This window comes from Sceloporus occidentalis, unplaced genomic scaffold (assembly GCF_023333645.1).
Source record: "Sceloporus occidentalis isolate IW3139 unplaced genomic scaffold, rSceOcc1.0.p SCAF_1, whole genome shotgun sequence".
Lineage (NCBI taxonomy): Eukaryota > Metazoa > Chordata > Lepidosauria > Squamata > Phrynosomatidae > Sceloporus > Sceloporus occidentalis.
In genome coordinates, this window is record NW_028316981.1 from 135,973,352 (window position 1) to 135,990,577 (window position 17,226).

The following is a 17,226-nucleotide window of genomic DNA, read 5'->3' on the forward strand; positions in this document are numbered from 1 at the left end:
GGGACATACTAAAAGTTGGGCAGTGCAGAAGAACATACCTGGCCACAAATACAGGGATGAAATTATATCATGCACCATTCAGAGAAATACATTGTATTGTATTTTCAATATAATTCCACAACCAAAGTTTTGGCAGATAATACTGGCTTTAAAATTATTTCTCTGTAATGTGTACAGTACCTATACAGAAGCTAAAAAGGCTTTCAACATAATATTTTTCAAATGGTTTATTCTTTTATCTAGGATTAGAAGATACTTGGATGATTTGTATGGCAAAAATAAATTAATTCCAGACATCTATGTTCAAAATGTTCATACTTATGTATATTGTATTTCCAAGATGATGACCAGCAAACTTGAGTTTTTACTGTCATCTTCCACTTGCTTTATGGTGAACTATAAGTATGCTGGTAATAGCTGAAGGAACAAAATAGAGCATCATGTTTCTTTAGACCAATTGCAGTATAATTCCAGACATATTCTATGGAAAAAAATTATTTAAGGATATATTGTATATCATGAGGTTTAAATTCCCCAGAAATGTGCATGTGTAGAGACTCAAAGCAAGATTTAATCATTGATTAAGATCATAATCATGGATCAAGGTGCTTTACAAGCAGTCATTCAAGGCATTTGGCTATTTCAGGGCATTTGACTTGGATGGATTGGTCCTGTGATCCCTGTGTGCAAGACACCTGAACCAGCTTAATGAAGTTATATTTCTGTGTACTCCCAGCAGCAATCTAGAAAGCATTACTGAGCTGTTTGTAAAACTGATAGAGCAACACTTTGAACCCACAATACTCTGACAACCCCATCATCAATGGCCAGTTTTGATGGTTGTTGATTCTGACTTACAACAATCTTAAAACAATTCTATCATGAGGTTTGCTTGGCAGGATTTGTTCAGAGGAAGTTTGCCATTGTTTTTCCCTGAGACTGAGAGCATATGACTTGCCCAAGGTCAGTCAGTGGGTTTCATGGCCCAGCTTGGAATCGAACACTTGTCTTCAGAGTCATAGTCCAACACTCAAACCACTATGCCACTCTGCCAGTTATGATGCCACTTGCTAAACACCATCCTCCCCACCACCATCCCAATATCCATGCAGTAAAATTGCCAGTCATTACATAGTGACACAAGAATGATGATACCATAGAAGATAGTGAATAGAGATGCACACCCTAAACTGTATAGGAGGAAGCACCACACATGAGCTGACTTAAACCTGTAGGTTGCATGATCTGAAGCAACAAGGGCTGCAATCTACACTGCACAAATAATCCAGTTTGACATCACTTTTAACTGCCATGGCTTAATGTGGGTTTCTGGAAGTTGTAGTTTTCCGAGACATTAGCCTTCTGTGTCAGGCTCTGGTGCCACAACAAACTACAGTTCCTGGAATTCCATAGCATTGAACCATGTTAGAGTAGTGTCAAACTGGACTGTTTCTGCAGTGAGGGTGCAGCCAAGAAGAGAGTGGCCACTTCATAGAAAACACTCATTCCTTGGGTGTTTTTTCCAAATTACAACAATTGCTTAATGAAAAACAGGCAAAAATAGAATCCAGATCTCTTACTGCACAGTAGGCCAAGTGCTCTACCACATATTGAAGGGGAGGCCCCATGTGGTCTTTGTATTCTGCCAGGAGCTTGGGTTATGACATACAACTCACATACATAAAGACATACCGGCCTGAGAGGAAGGAGACTCCACCCTCCATACCTGCCATCCGCCTAGGGTTGCCATAACCCGGCGGCCCCTGTGACAATCACGCTTTTGGGGGGGCCCTCCCGGTCCGGTTTGGGCCCCCACCCGTGCCTTGTTCCCGGTTTGGGGGCCCGCTCCGGCCATTGCCGCTGCTGCTAATGCGGCTGCTGCGGCGCCAACCCACCTCCTCCTCCGGCTCTGCCTTCCTCCTCCTCCTCGGCAGCAGAAGCACCGCCGCCACCGCGCCTCCAGTGTGAGGGCTTGTGCGCCTCAGCACATGCCGCCCAGGCCTCAGCAGGGGCCAGTGGCAGTGCGCGCGCCTGCCCCACTTCCCTCCACGCGCACGCGCCAGCCATCATAAGGAGGAGGAGGAGGAGGAGGAAGGAGCCGGAGGAAGGGTGCCTGAAGGCCAGGGCAGAATTGGGCCGGAGGAGGAGGAGGAAAGCTGAGTCAGTGGCCATTAGATCTGCCTTGGTATTTTGGGGTTTTTTAATTATATTTAAAAATATAAAATACTTATTTAATTTAATTTTTTTGAATTTTTATTATTGCTTTTTATTTTTTATTTTATTAATTTTTATTATTGCTTGTTTTATTTTATTTTATTAATTTTTATTATTGCTTGTTTTTTATTTTATTACATTAATTTTTATTATTAAATATATACAGCCCTGCCTTGTTTTTTATTTATTTTTTCATTATTTTTTATTATTAAATATATGCAAGTGCATTTTCTGTGTATTTATGTCGCTTTGAATGCTAACAAGTCTGCCTTTCCTGGACAATTATAGTGATGATGATGATGATGATGATGATGGTGATATTGATATCAACAAGCCTCTGAGGCACGGCCAATGTAACTGGCTGTGATTTTTACAAACTCATGCACAGTGAAGAAAAACCACAGTCCCTTGCCCAAGTACACACTTCTGAGAAGTACAGTTGAACCCGAGGGCAAGTCCATGTCGGCCATCTGTCTAGGAATAATGCCCAAATGTCCTCCATTTTGATCATGCCTAAAAACATGCATTTATATTAACATTTTAAAAAAAAACCTCAATTTTTGTGCGTCCTCCATTTTTATAAAAATGTGCCCTACATTTGAAAATGTTGCCCTACATTTGTCCTACATTTGTCCCGGTTTGGAGGTCCTCACTTATGGCAACCCTACATCCGCCAGCCTGAGAGGAAGGAGACTCCACCCCCCATAACTGCCATCCGCCGGCCTGAGAGGAGGGAGACTCCGCCCCCCATAACTGCCATCCGCCGGCCTGAGAGGAAGGAGACTCCGCCCCCCATAACTGCCATCCGCCGGCCTTAGAGGAAGGAGACTCCGCCCCCCATAACTGCCATCCGCCGGCCTTAGAGGAAGGAGACTCCGCCCTCCATACCTGCCATCCGCCAGCCTGAGAGGAAGGAGACTCCGCCCTCCATACCTGCCATCCGCCGGCCTGAGAGGAAGGAGACTCCGCCCTCCATACCTGCCATCCGCCGGCCTGAGAGGAAGGAGACTCCGCCCTCCGTACCTGCCATCCGCCGGTCTGAGAGGAAGGAGACTCCGCCCTCCATACCTGCCATCCGCCGGCCTGAGAGAAAGGAGACTCCGCCCTCCATACCTGCCATCCGCCGGCCTGGGAGAGGAAGGAGAATCCGCCCTCCATAACTGCCATCCGCCGGCCTGAGGGGAAGGAGACTCCGCTCCCCATTACTGCCATCCGCCGGCCTGAGAGAAAGGAGACTCTGCCCTCCATAACTGCCATCCGCCGGCCTGGGAGAGGAAGGAGAATCCGCCCTCCATACCTGCCATCCGCCGGCCTGAGAGAAAGGAGACTCTGCCCTCCATAACTGCCATCCGCCGGCCTGAGAGGAAGGAGACTCCGCCCTCCATACCTGCCATCCGCCGGCCTGAGAGAAAGGAGACTCTGCCCTCCATAACTGCCATCCGCCGGCCTGGGAGAGGAAGGAGAATCCGCCCTCCATAACTGCCATCCGCCGGCCTGAGGGGAAGGAGACTCCGCTCCCCATTACTGCCATCCGCCGGCCTGAGAGAAAGGAGACTCTGCCCTCCATAACTGCCATCCGCCGGCCTGGGAGAGGAAGGAGAATCCGCCCTCCATACCTGCCATCCGCCGGCCTGAGAGAAAGGAGACTCTGCCCTCCATAACTGCCATCCGCCGGCCTGAGAGGAAGGAGACTCCGCCCTCCATACCTGCCATCCGCCGGCCTGAGAGAAAGGAGACTCTGCCCTCCATAACTGCCATCCGCCGGCCTGGGAGAGGAAGGAGAATCCGCCCTCCATAACTGCCATCCGCCGGCCTGAGGGGAAGGAGACTCCGCCCTCCATAACTGCCATCTGCCGGCCTGAGAGGGAGTTCACCAGGCAGGTCCAGCTCCATCAGGACTAGCCTGGAAGAAGGAAGAGCCCTCCCTCCAATCCATCTGCCTTGGTCCAGGCTTCAGAGGGAGTGAAGAACCACTGGACCTCATCCCCTTTCCCTCCTCCATTCCCTTCTCCTTTTGTTTCATGTCTTTTAGATTGTAAGCCTGAGGGCAGGGGACTCTCTGATTAAAAATAATAATTGTAAGCCGCCCTGAGAGCCATTAGGGCTGAAGAGCAGGATATAAATAAATAAATAAAAAAAATAAAAAAATAAAAATGCTCTGTGAGTAGAATCCAGAGATCCCAGCCTTCAGGGACCATATTCTCAAGCTGCAGTTCACTGGAACAGTAGACTTGTGTTTGAGAGGTCATAGGTTTGATGTCTCAGTTCAAAGAGATTTGAGTGAGGCAGCCCTGCATCTCCCGAGAGTATTAGTCAGGAACAGGTCACCCTCTAATCCAATTTTGTAGTTAACTTTGAAATAGAAGGCAATAGCCATTTGTTGCAGCAAAGGGAGCATGATCCTGAAAGGATATACCTTCTGGATGCCAGTTTGGCCATGTTTTCTTCTTTCTTGTGTGTTTTGGGGAGAGGGGGGGTTCGAGGGAGCAACATTTTGACTTTCTAGGCAGTTTTGATAGCTTTCAGGTGGTTTGGGGGTAAAGAAATTACCACAAAATCAGTTCAATTTAAAAAAAGTTTAGGAAGCTTTGAAGGGCTCCTAAAAGATCTCATGGTCCACATTTAGGGGTCCCAAAGGCTGCACACACAAGCCAGGGGACAAACTTTGCCCACCTGTGAATTAGAAATATAATTTAGGTGCAAAACACACTGCAGAAATAAACCATTTTGAGACTGCTTTAACTGCCCGGGCTCAGTGGTAGGGAATTCTGGGAACTAGTTTTGTGAGACATTTAGCCTTCTCTGTCAGAGAACTCTGGTGCCATAATAAACTACAATTCCCATAATTTCCTAACATTGAGCCAGGGCAGTTAAAGCGTTCTCAAACTGGAATTACTTCTGCAGTATGTTTTGAACCTTAGACATCTAAAGAAATGGGGTAGAAAAAGTTAACAACAAAATGTAAATGAAAGAGTTCTAGGTGTGAATGATTTTCAGTGACTCACTTTTTGCAATATTAGAAATGTGGGGACTAAAGAAAAATTTCACAGGGAAACAGAATTCCTATATGTAGGGGCAATGCCCTAATTTTGGCCCTTCAGATAGCTATATCCCTGACACACACAAGAGACACAGAGAAAAGAGGTCTCTCCCAACAACTTTGTGACAGCCTCCCTCTGAGCCAGTTGGTGATGACACCCCCAAGGCATTTTTCAGCCTTTTATTTTTGCCCATATATTGTTGTCAGCATTTGGAAGCAGGGGCTGGTTTTTTTGTGCAGGTCATAGCAAAATGAGAAAGGGTTCCTGATTCTGCCTAGCCCACCCTTCTTGAAGTTGTAATTTTAAAAACAAACAAGAGACATGTTAAATTGACTCACACATGTTCTCATATTACCTAGTATGACCTTAAGCAGCAGCCTCTTGTTCATCAGCTTGATTTTACTAATAGGAAAATCTGAGAGAAAGTGACTTGTCAGCGGTTACTAGTGGTGGCAGAAAATCCCTTATCACATGGCTAAGTATAAGTTTCTGTTTACAGACTTAGAACAAATCAGAGGTGGCTCTTATTTTTCTGCCTGCCATCTAAAATGATGGTGGTGTGGGAAAATCCACCATTAAAAGTTTGTTGCTATCCTAAAGTAGTAGAAGAGAAGGGGTATGCTGATAGTGGATATATACGATTGCTAGAATGACTTGTATTAGCAGACACAGCCATTCTGAACTTGTGCTGGCACTCTTGACAGCTGGCATGTTAAAGGGCAAAGGATAAAAGGATCAAGAATGTCCACAAGAAGAAGAAAAAGACAGAGGCTCAATCCAGTGAGAGGATTAAAAGACAAATGTCCAAAGACTGAAGTATAAATAACGATTATAAGAAGAGTGTAGTGACAGGACAAGATGGATGAGGAGATTAAAATTATATTAAAGCTATGCAATATTTTGAGAGGCAGTGGTGTACTAGTGAGACTGCTGATCTGAAATTTAGAAGATCAGCCTCAAGACTGATGAGCCATGAAACTAACCCTGAGAGCAGGATCTGTTTGGACTTTTTTTTTCTGAAAGGAGGGAGATAAACATGAAGCAGAGTGTAGAACAGGTTGCCCATGAAAATGTGAAAACAGCCACCTACAGGGAACTTCACAAGAATTTGCAATAATTAAATTTGTTGGGTGAGCAATAATTTCTGGAAATTCCTCTTTCTAGATATTACTCAGTACACTGATAAATCATAGTAGGCTGTGTGTAATCACTACAGTGATCTTATGTGGGGAAGAGGGACTTGTAGGATTTGCAGTCTGGCAACATCTGGAAGGCTGCAGAATCTCCAGTCCTGTTACACTGAGATTCCTAGACTTGTTTAGCTAGTACTGACAACACCACCTATGTAGGAGCAGCTTTCTAGCACTCCAGGCAGAAGTGTTTTCTAGCAGCTTTCCCAGGGGTGCAGGTACTGGGAGTGGAGTGGGAAATTAGAACATTTGTTGTCGTGGAACTTCAAGTTATTGCTGACTTACAACAGCCCTAAGGTAAACCTATCACGAGGGTTTCTGGAGCTGAGAGTGTGTGACTTGCCCAAGCTCACCCCCCCCCCCAAAAAAAAAAAACATTGAGGGGTAGTCATGTTAGCCATAGAGCAAATAAAAAAATCCACCAAACACTGATACCTTTATTGGACCAACCAAAATGCACATTTTTTGGAAAACTTGTTCTAGGCAATAACCCAAACAGCCTTTAGAAAAATAATATTTAATTTAATTTGTTATTAATTACATTATTTGTACAGACATACTGATTATTGTGTCTTTTAGCTTATCTAAAACATGTGTAAAGTGTAATGTTGTTCAAAGCATGTCACAGCTGAACAATACAAAGTCAAAGTAACCACACTTTTTAGCAATGGGGAGATAGATGATGGGAGTTCTCTGTTGCTGGCATCCCAGCCCGTGAGTCTTTTTAAATACTATAAGCTAGATCCAGCATTGATCATGTCATAGATCCATTGAGATAAATAGGTGTTAAAGTAGTTGTGACCAACAATTCAATTTTTTTCATTCAAATTCTTTTTTAGATAGGACCAATGCTTGTTTTAGCTCAGTTTTATTTCCTGTGGAAAGAACAGCTCAAAATGCCAGTTGTAGAACTGTTTATGAAGGAGAGTTTTCAGCTGAAATCATGTTACAAAGACGGTCATCTTGGGATTTTTGTGGCATGCTACTTATTTCCTGGAGCTAATGGGGGTATTGGTTTGAGTGTTGGACAACAGCTCTGGAAACCAAGGTTCAAATCTCTTTTTTGTGATGGAAACCCACTGGGTAACTTTGAGCACGTCACACTCTCTTAGGCAACAGCAAATCTCATATGAATAAGTGTTGCCAGTAAAACCCTAAGATAGGTTTTCCATTAGTCAGAGTTGACTTGAAGGCACAGAAGAACAATGGATTTGCTAAGGGTAGCCATGTAAGTCTGTGTGAGCAAAAATAGTTGTTCTCTGATACCTTTGATATGTTGATGACAATTAGTCTTTAAGGCCGACATATGAATCTAGTTGGTTTTGATAGAGAACTGAACAGCCTAGGTATCTGTTATATAAAAATACACACAGCTGTCTGTGAAACCAACAGCAGATGGCGTCCACCGAGCCAAGAAGTTGGTCCTGCGTTTGGCAAAAAAACAGAAGAGATGATACCAAAGCAGCCAGCTTTGGGCACGTGGGGTCGAGCCTCCTGTCGGAAAGAGTCCAGCTGTGAGTCTGGGCTTTCGCCAGGCTGGGGGCTGCAGTAGTGGCAGTGTTACCACAGCCTCCTCCAGCACAAGCAACTCAGCAGCAGCAACAGCAACAGCAACAGCTCACTGGCAGGTAGGATGGATGCTTTGGGGAACCTGGAGGTGTCTCTGGTCATATAAAGCATGGTGGTGGAGGCAGGAGTGAGGAAGCTATCAGAAAAGGTATGATGATTTGAGTGCAGAGGGATGCCCATGGATAGGAGATAGTGGGACTGAAACTTTGGCAGGATTTACTGTGAGCAGGAAAGAGGTATGGAACACGTGGGCATTTGAGGAGTAGGTCCTGAGAAATGTCAGATGATCATAATAGAGATTTTAATGAAATCAGCAAAATGCTCCAAATAATTTTTTTTTAGGAACAGGGTTTGAGACCGGTATGGTGTGAAGACAGTGAAATATATAAACTGTGGTATTAATCCACATTCATACATTGTATCATGTGAAATATAATTACTTTGGGACTATGTTAAAAATGAAGTAAAATTACCACATTTCAATCCTTGAACAACTGTAATGTATGTTTGGTCTTGCTGGGGAACAGTTGGCTATAATATTTGTTCTTAATTTTCTCACAATTCTATTATTGATTATTCCAGATATTTTAGGTAAACATTAAAGCATTGTTTCTGTTTCTTTAATTCTACATCTCCATTCCTGGGTAACTCTTAATTTACTAACTGATTTCTGCATCCTTTCTTTTACAAATTATTGTATACCAAGATGATTATTATCCAAATTATTTATCTCCAAATGATTGTATATGCTTGGTATAATTGTGGTTTGAATATTCTGTATAGTAATACTATAGCACAATGCTGTGGTAGACTGTGTTCCTATCACTGAGACATATAGCTGGATGTAATACTTGCTTTCTATTGTGGAAGGACAATGAGTGAGCGCACCTTCATAGCCATCAAGCCTGATGGAGTGCAGCGAGGCCTGGTAGGAGAAATTATCAAGCGATTTGAACAGAAGGGATTCAAACTGGTAGCCATGAAATTCATGCATGTAAGTTTTCTTTGTCACTGCTGCTTCTATTAAGGTGGTCATCCATCAGTAGTACTTGCTTAACCAAAAAGTTTTCTGATTATTTACCCAGCACTTACCATTGCCAGTCCCCCCTGCTTTCTAGCTAATTATTTTAATTAACTATTTTATTGGCTTGACATTATTTTATTGTTTTATTATTTTTAGTAGTTGACTTTATTCTACTTTTTTGATTGTGTGCTACTTTGAAAGTTTAGAAATGAAAAGTGTAATAAAAATGCTAATCAGTTTATCAGTTCATAAATTAATAAATGTGTTGTGCACTTCTCAACATGGAAGTCAAAGAGATACCTGTTCATTTTCAATATAGCCTAATATTTTGGAATCTTTCCAAAATCTGGCAGACGACAAAGCCATGCTGAGTACTCTAATTTTAGTAAGTGGTGTCCTTAGTCTGAAAGGTGTGTCCTTAATAGTAGATTTTAAACTTAAAGCTTTGGCTATTCTTGGAGCAGCAAAAATGGTTTAACCATGAAACTGACTTAAGTAGAAAGCATCTTGACAAACAAACCAAAATAAATATTTCAGACTGGTTTTACGCAGCTCCTCTTTTTAATATAGTGCTGGGACCAGTCTTTGAAAAGGAAACAGGCAATTTAAAGATTAATACTGCTCCTGTGGCTAATGTTATGTGACATAAGATGCTCTTAAGTTCTTATGCTAAGCATTTTGTTCCCACAGGCATCCGAAGATCTCCTGAGAGAACACTACATTGACCTGAAAGACAGGCCATTCTATGTTGGTTTAGTTAAATATATGCATTCTGGGCCTGTTGTAGCCATGGTAAGTCTTCAATAAACAGAAGCAGTATAAATATATAAATATTATTTATGTGGTTACTGAAAGCTTTAAAATGAGTCAAATTATCTTGATTATACTTGATTTAGGAGTTCTTAACACAGCCAAAATGTATATATATTCTTGTGGCTGTGGAGAAAGCTAAGGAGATTATGGATTAATATGACTTTATCAATCATGTACAGTAGTCAGTATTCTGTTCTCAAACAGCAATTTAGCCACAACAGCAAAATACAAACAAATATAGTGCACTTGCATGATACGCGGGTGCGCCAGCCACTCACTGGAAGAGGCAATGACACGCGTGCCATGCCGCATACACAAGCCCCGTTGTTTTCAATGCGGCTTGGGCATACATGGTATTTCCCTTACGCAGGGGGGTCTGGAACATAAGAGAAAGGCACACTGTAATGACCATAATAACTGCACACCTCCTTGATCCTATTGTCTCCTTGCATAGCTTCCATAAGCATGGTGCTTAAAAGTTCAAGTCACTATAAAGCAATATCATAAGTGAGGATTATCCTGCCAGTGAGGATTACAGGAAGAGATGCTTTCTGTTCTATGTGATTTTCCAATCTCTTATGCTGTGATTGTCACAGAGGGGAGGGCCAAACTGGCTCTTGAGAGGTGACATGGCAACATCTCTCAGCTCTAACAGGCTGTCCATATCTGATAATTCACCACAGACATGGAAGTTTACAACATGTTTGACTGTACTAGAGTACATAGCTATAAATTAAAATGGCGTCTCTTGTATAAAATGGCAAAATCAAGTCTTGCTTTTTGGAATTCATATATTTTAATACTTTCATGATGTGGATTGTTGAATCTGTGGATATGGAGGGCTGAGTGTACTACCCATTGGACACAGCTCCATGTAAAAGTGACTGAGGTGGGTTACAGACCGCCATTAAAGTATGCGCGGAGCACGTACTAGGGTTAGGAAGGGGCGGTGCTTCCGCACCCCCTAACCCTAGTACGCGCTCTGCGTGCACAAAATGGCGGCGGCCGTTCCACACAGCCACCGCCATGATGGCGTCACAGACGTGCCGCCTCCAAACAAGGCGACGCGGACGTGACGCCATCGCTCCGTGTGAGGGTGCTTAACGCGCCCTTTCTGCGGAGCAGGAAGGAACTCCGAAACGGAGCTCCTTCCTGGTTTGCATCGCTGGGCACAGCCTTCAGACAGCTGCGCCCGGCGACGCAAGGGAGAAAGGGGCCAAGTGGCCCCTTTCTCCTCCGCCCCACTGCCGCGGGGTGTCCTTGGGGCTTGAAGCCCCAAGGACACCCCTTTCCAGGCTGCGGGGAAGCGGCCTTTTGCCGCTTCCCCGCGGCCCAGAAAGCGGCGGATTGGGGCCTCAGCGGCTGCCATTCTGGCCACTGAGGCCCCGATACACCGGGGAAAGGTGCACCTACAGGCCGCCCCAAAGGGGCGGTCTGTAATGCGCCTATGTGTCTGCCAATAAGGGAACCAGCTGATAACTTTGAACTGCTGATTACCTTCAGAGCTCATAAAAGAGATGTACAAATATAAAACATATCAAAATCCTAAACACAATCTTATGACACAATGTTGGTCCTCCAGGTGTTTTGGACTTCAGCTCCCAGAATTCTTGACTGTTGACCAAGCTAGCTGCAGCTTCTGAGAGGTGAAGTCCAAAATACCCAGAAGATCAAAGTTTGGGAACCATTGCTATTGCACAGTCCTGGTGCTGGAAAACAGTACAAGACAAACAGAAAACAAGTTTCTCTGGTTTTACCCAACCAGGCTGCCAGCACTGAAAACTTTATTTCCATAAATAAATGCCATCTCACCTCATTTGGAGTGTACACAGAAGAGGGCTTTTGTAAATGACCTTAATGTCCAAGTAGGTGTATATATGGCACAGTTAACTTAATTGTATACTGACTCTTACTATGTTGAAGGTATGGGAAGGTCTTAATGTAGTGAAGACTGGGAGAGTAATGCTGGGAGAAACCAATCCTGCAGATTCCAAGCCTGGCACAATTCGTGGGGACTTTTGTGTACAAGTTGGCAGGTAAATTCTGAACCAATCTACTGTAAAATTAAATTGCTGGGTAGTTATAGTCTCTACTAAGCCTGAGCACTGAAAAAATAGTACATCAGATTTTCTGGGAACTGTTATTGTGGCCTGAATCTCAGTGACTTTTGAGATCTCATGCTCTAGTATGGGATATAGGAAATGATCAATAAATAACATGTGTGTTTTAAAATTTAAAAATTTACATATGGGATGAAAGGGAATAGTTACAATAGTGAAGCTTCTAGAGCTTCTCTTAGTGCAGGAGTGGGCACCTTCTATTGGTTCAGGGCCAAATGTTGTACCCCACAACCCAGGGAATGCACTCAAGCACTGAAATCAGGTAATACAGTGGCAGTAGAAGCAAAAAGGAATTTCCCTTTAAGAACAAGGAGTATGAGAAAAGTGTACTTACTTTCCAAGGACGATTACTTCCTGGAGGATTCCACAAGTACAGTTCTGCAAGAAGATGCGTGTGCATGTGGCGGAGCAGCATGTGGTCCACGGGCATGCCTTGCCTACCTGTCATTGTGTTTTGTTTTCAGAAAGTGACCCAGAAATCCCAGGTGCCTAAGAAGCTTCTATTTTCACATTGTCATAGCATCTTTCTTTGTTACTTCTCAAACTTCCTGCTGAAGACCTCTTCCTCTTAGTTACACAGTTCCTTATAGTACTGCAAGTTATGGCCTTGAGGTATATTCAGAGCAAAAAAACAAAACAAAACCCAATCAAGAACAGCCTGTTAAAATCTATTAAAAGCTCAGTTTGTGATATGCTTTTATAGCATTTTGTAGTTTTGTTGTTGTTGTTAACTGCCTTCAAATCAACTTCAACTTGATGGCAACCCTGTGGATGAGATATTTCCAAGACTCCCAGTCCTCTACCTCTCTGCTCAGGTCCTGCAGGCACAGGCCTGTGGGCTCCTTGACTGAGTCTAACCATCTGGCATGCAGTCTTCCTATGTAATACCTTCCACTTTTCCTAGCATCATTGTCTTTTCTGATGATTCATTTTTTTCGCACGATGTGGCCAAAGTACAACAGTCTCAATTTAGGTGGAAAAGAGATTCCACCTCAACATGAGGAGGATCTTCCTGACAGTAATGGCTGTTCGACAGTGGAACACACTCCCTCAGAGTATAGTGAAGTCTCCCTCCTTGGAAGTCTTTAAACAGAGGCTGGATGGCCATCTGTCAGGTATGCTTTGATGCGTGGCAGCAGGTTGGACTGGATGGCCCTTGCGGTCTCTTCCAACTCTATGATTCTATGATTCTAGTCATCTTGGCTTTTAGAGAGAGTTCAGGCTTGATCTGTTCTAGAATGTATTTATTTGTCTTCTTGGCCATTCTTAGTACTTTTCTCCAGCACATCTAAAATTACTTGATTTTCTAACCTATTGGCTGTTTTGTTTTTTTATGGTCCAGCTCCCACATCTGTACATGGTGATGGGGAATGGCTAGGACTATTATTCCTTTAGTGTTTAGAGTTAAGTCCTTACATTTTATGATTTTGTCCAGTTCTTTCATAGCTGCCCTTCCCAATCCTAGTCTTCTTCTGAATTCTTTGCCACAGTCTCTGTTCTGATCAGCATTTGGACTAAGACATGGGAAGTCTTTGACTATTTCAATTTTTTCATTGTCTGGGATAAATTATTGTAGATCTTGCGTAATCATTATTTTTGTTTTTTTTCATGTTCAGTATAATCCAACCTTGGCACTTTCCTTCTTGATCTTCTTAAGTAATTGGTTCAAGTCTTCATTTGTTCCTGCTAGTAGTATTGTGTCAGCTGCATATCTTAGGTTGTTATTGCTCCTTCCTTACATCATCACTGCTGCTCCCTCTGAGTTCAAGCCTGCACTATGTATAATATTTTCTGCATATAGATTGAATAAATAAGGTGATAGTATGCAGCCTTGCCTGAACCCTTTTCCAGCTGGGAACCACTTATCTCTATTCTGTTCTAATGGCAGCCTCTTGTCCCAGGTATTGGTTATGCATCAGGTCAGTCAGATGTTGTGGCATTCCCATTCCTCTAAGCTCAGGCCATAACTTTTTGTGATCTATGCAATGAAAGGCTTTGCTGTAGTCAATAAAAGACATGCAGATTTTCTTCTGGATTTCTCTGGTGCACTGCATTATTTTCAAGTGGTGAAATCCAATGATACATGAACAGACTTATATTTGTACAAAAGAGGCTTCTCTTTCTACCTCCCTTTAAGTCCCCCCTCAAATCTGTTGGACAGTGCCCATTAATGCTACAAAGCACTGTGGGCTTGCATGGGAGACTGCGGTAAGCAGAGGAATTCAATCTTCAGGTAGTTTCTATCCAAGAGACGAATAATACTGCTCAATTAAACCCAAGAAATACATTTTATTAATTGATAAGAATTTTTTTAAAGGACTGCTGAAAACTTTACATCTAAATGTGGCCCTCTGGGGAAGAAACAATGGTTCACCAGCACTAGTAATCTAAGTTGCTTTATTCACAGCTATCAAAGATACTGAGGCCTAAATCCAATTGTTCATCCCAACTAGAGCCAGCCCATTGAATAAATAGGAACCTGCTGAGTGAGATCTTCTTTTGCTACTTGGGTCTACTGTAGTTGGGTTTAACCATTGCATTTAGGCATTTTTGTCTTTCAAAGGTGTATGTGAATGCCACTAAACAATCTACTGGAACAGAATTGGGGAGATATTATTTAAAAACAATCAAGTATGGGTGCTTCCACTCTGCAGTCAACTAACCAACAGTTTATAAACATACATCCAGATTATGCTGTCTTCCATTTGCAGGCCTCTAGTCATTCCCCACTTTTCTGCCTTTGTTCTTCACACAAAAATCCCATTATGCCAAGGACAGGAATCCTGTGGGCTGCGTGGCAGTGGGCCCCAAGCTCCAACCTCCTAATTGGAAAAAATAAGATGTGTAAAAATAGCCTTTTCTGCTCCTAGGAATTCCCAGGAATGACAGTTTTGCCTTAAAATAAGGGAGAAAATTTCTGTATAAAATAGCTTTTTCTGGTCTTGGAAACTTCCAGGTATTGCAGTTTTGTCTTAAAAGAAAGTGTAAACCTTACACCTTGCCCCCAAGCAGGAAGGTTACAAAACCAAAAGTGGACTTCTGGCCACTTCCTTTCCTCTCTCTCCTCCCTTCTCTGCCTTTCCTTCCTCGCCTCCTCTGCACGTTGTTTGCATCTCTTGCAGGGGACTGGTATAACCTGTATTATGTCTGGATGCTAAAAATTGATCCCCTGACCTGAAGAGCTTGCCCACCCTTGTATTAATCGGGGTAGGAAGAATAACTCATGGGTGGACAGGAGCCATTTGCTTGTCTCATGGTTCACACCACCATTCACAGCATGACCAGAAATGATGTCATTTAAAAAAAAAAAACTTTTATGGTCTTAGACCAGTGCAAGGGAGTGGAAGGTGATGTCATGTCACTTCTGCTTCTGAACCTCAGCCAAAAAACAGCTATTTTACCATTTTTCTAGGACTTAGCAATAGTAGGGGCCAAGTTTTGTGGCTCTCTGAGTGAGCTTTGTTGGGGATTGTAATTGAAATGTAATTTGGGCCCCCAAATCTTCCAAGGCCACAAGTGGATCCAGGAGCTATGTACAGCTCATGGGCCACACTTTCCTCTCTCCTGGAATAGTTCTGTAATGTCATTTCATTATTAGCACTAGGCATGGCCCACCAGTCTGGAAACATCCTAGAGATCCATGCATACACTCTCCAAGACTATTTGTTATTCTTGGTGTCTTCAAGCGGTTTGGGCTCCCAAATCTTCCAAGGCCACATGTGGATCCATGAGCTAAGTATAGCTCATGGGCCGCACTTTCTTCTCTCCTGGAATAGTTCTGTAATATCTTTTAGTTATTAGCACTAGGCATGGCCCACTAGTCTGGGAACGTCCTAGAAATCCATGCATACACTCTCCAAGGCTATTTGTTGGTCTTGTGTGTCTTCAAGTTGTTTCTAACTTTTGGCGACCTTAAGGCAAATCTAGTACAAGGTTTTCTTGGCATAATTTGTTCAGAGGGGGGTACCCTTGTCTTATTCAGAAGTTGAGAGGATGTGACTTTCCCAAGGTCATTCAGTGGATTTCTATGGCCAAGCAAGGGTTCAAACCCTGGTCTCTAGTCATAGTCCAGTAAACTACACCATGCTGGCCCTCCTTCAATATTAAAATGGCAAAAAATATCCTTGTCTTTTCTTAAAGGGAAGATAATAAAAAGCTATTATATTATTCCTGCATTTGTAAACGTCTGCTTGTTTAACATATCACCAATTAATTAAATTTATTTATATTTGTTTAGAAATATAATTCATGGCAGTGACTCTGTAGAAAACGCGGAGACGGAAATCAACCTGTGGTTCACTCCTGAAGAACTGGTTGACTACACAAAGTGTGATCATGAATGGATTTACAGCTGAAACCTAGTATGTTACCCTAGATTTTCCTATTGTTCCACTGACAATTGGTCTTTAAACTTCCCCTACCACAATTCTTCTTTAAGGTTGTGTTTCTACACACACAACATGCTTTCAAGTATATTTTTGGAAGCATTAGTTGTATTTTAAAATACATATATCATAATGTTTGATGTTCTTCCTGAACAAAAAGGTTTTACTTACTGAATTATCATTTATTTATTTACTATTTATTCTACTACTTGAGGTGAAAAAGGGAAATGCTCCCGCTCCCTCTCCTAGCCAAATCATACTGTGTAATACCAAAGTCTAGCAAATTTATTTTATTTGTCTGCTTTAGGATTTTTTTTAGTATTGAGAGTAGAAAATTCCAAAATAAATTCTCCCTGAGAATAAGAAAAAATACAATGAAAAGTAAAATAAAATAGTAAAATAAAATAGCAATTTGCTCCACTTTCATGACAGTCAAAATCAACTGCCTGGTGTGTATGTCTCACTCTGCCCAATAGTACAGTTGCCCCTCCATTTTTGCAGACTTGGAGTCCGCGTCCCTCGGAAATACGTGAGGGGCAAATGGAGGGCAACACCATGGGGCATAGGAGCGCACGGCCATTTGTGTCAATAGGGACTCCAACATTGGCGATTTTCCATTTTTGTGGGGAGGGGATCCAGAACAGATCCCTTGCAAAAACGGAGGGGTGACTGTAGTGCTGGACCAAAATGCAGATCTTAAATTGATTGTATTAACTAGATCTAACCCAGTATTTTAGACTAAGCTTATGGTTATGTGTTTCAAAGATGATAATGTATACCTTGGTTACAGAATTGGTTGTACAAGTGATTTGGCAAAGACATTATACTGTATTACCTGACACTGATCAGCAGAGCAGCTGCTTTAACCTT

The 17,226-nt window shown here is 42.6% G+C and overlaps 1 protein-coding gene across 3 annotated transcripts; it reads left to right on the forward strand.

Annotated features, from left to right (window-relative positions):
• Positions 1-8,065: 8,065 nt before the first annotated feature.
• NME1 (NME/NM23 nucleoside diphosphate kinase 1) lies at positions 8,066-17,226 on the forward strand. Of its 3 annotated transcripts, XM_089537573.1 has the most exons (5): positions 8,066-8,073; positions 8,885-9,008; positions 9,729-9,830; positions 11,775-11,887; positions 16,209-17,226. In XM_089537573.1, exons 2-5 carry the CDS (start codon positions 8,889-8,891, stop codon positions 16,324-16,326), a joined length of 453 nt encoding a protein of 150 aa, XP_089393699.1. In that variant the 5' UTR covers positions 8,066-8,073; positions 8,885-8,888; the 3' UTR covers positions 16,327-17,226. The 3 variants fall into 3 exon arrangements, with proteins under 3 accessions (XP_089393699.1, XP_089393709.1, XP_089393690.1); XM_089537564.1 differs by lacking the exon at positions 8,066-8,073 and having other exon boundaries at positions 8,084-9,008; XM_089537583.1 differs by lacking the exons at positions 8,066-8,073; positions 11,775-11,887 and having other exon boundaries at positions 8,080-9,008; positions 16,209-16,320.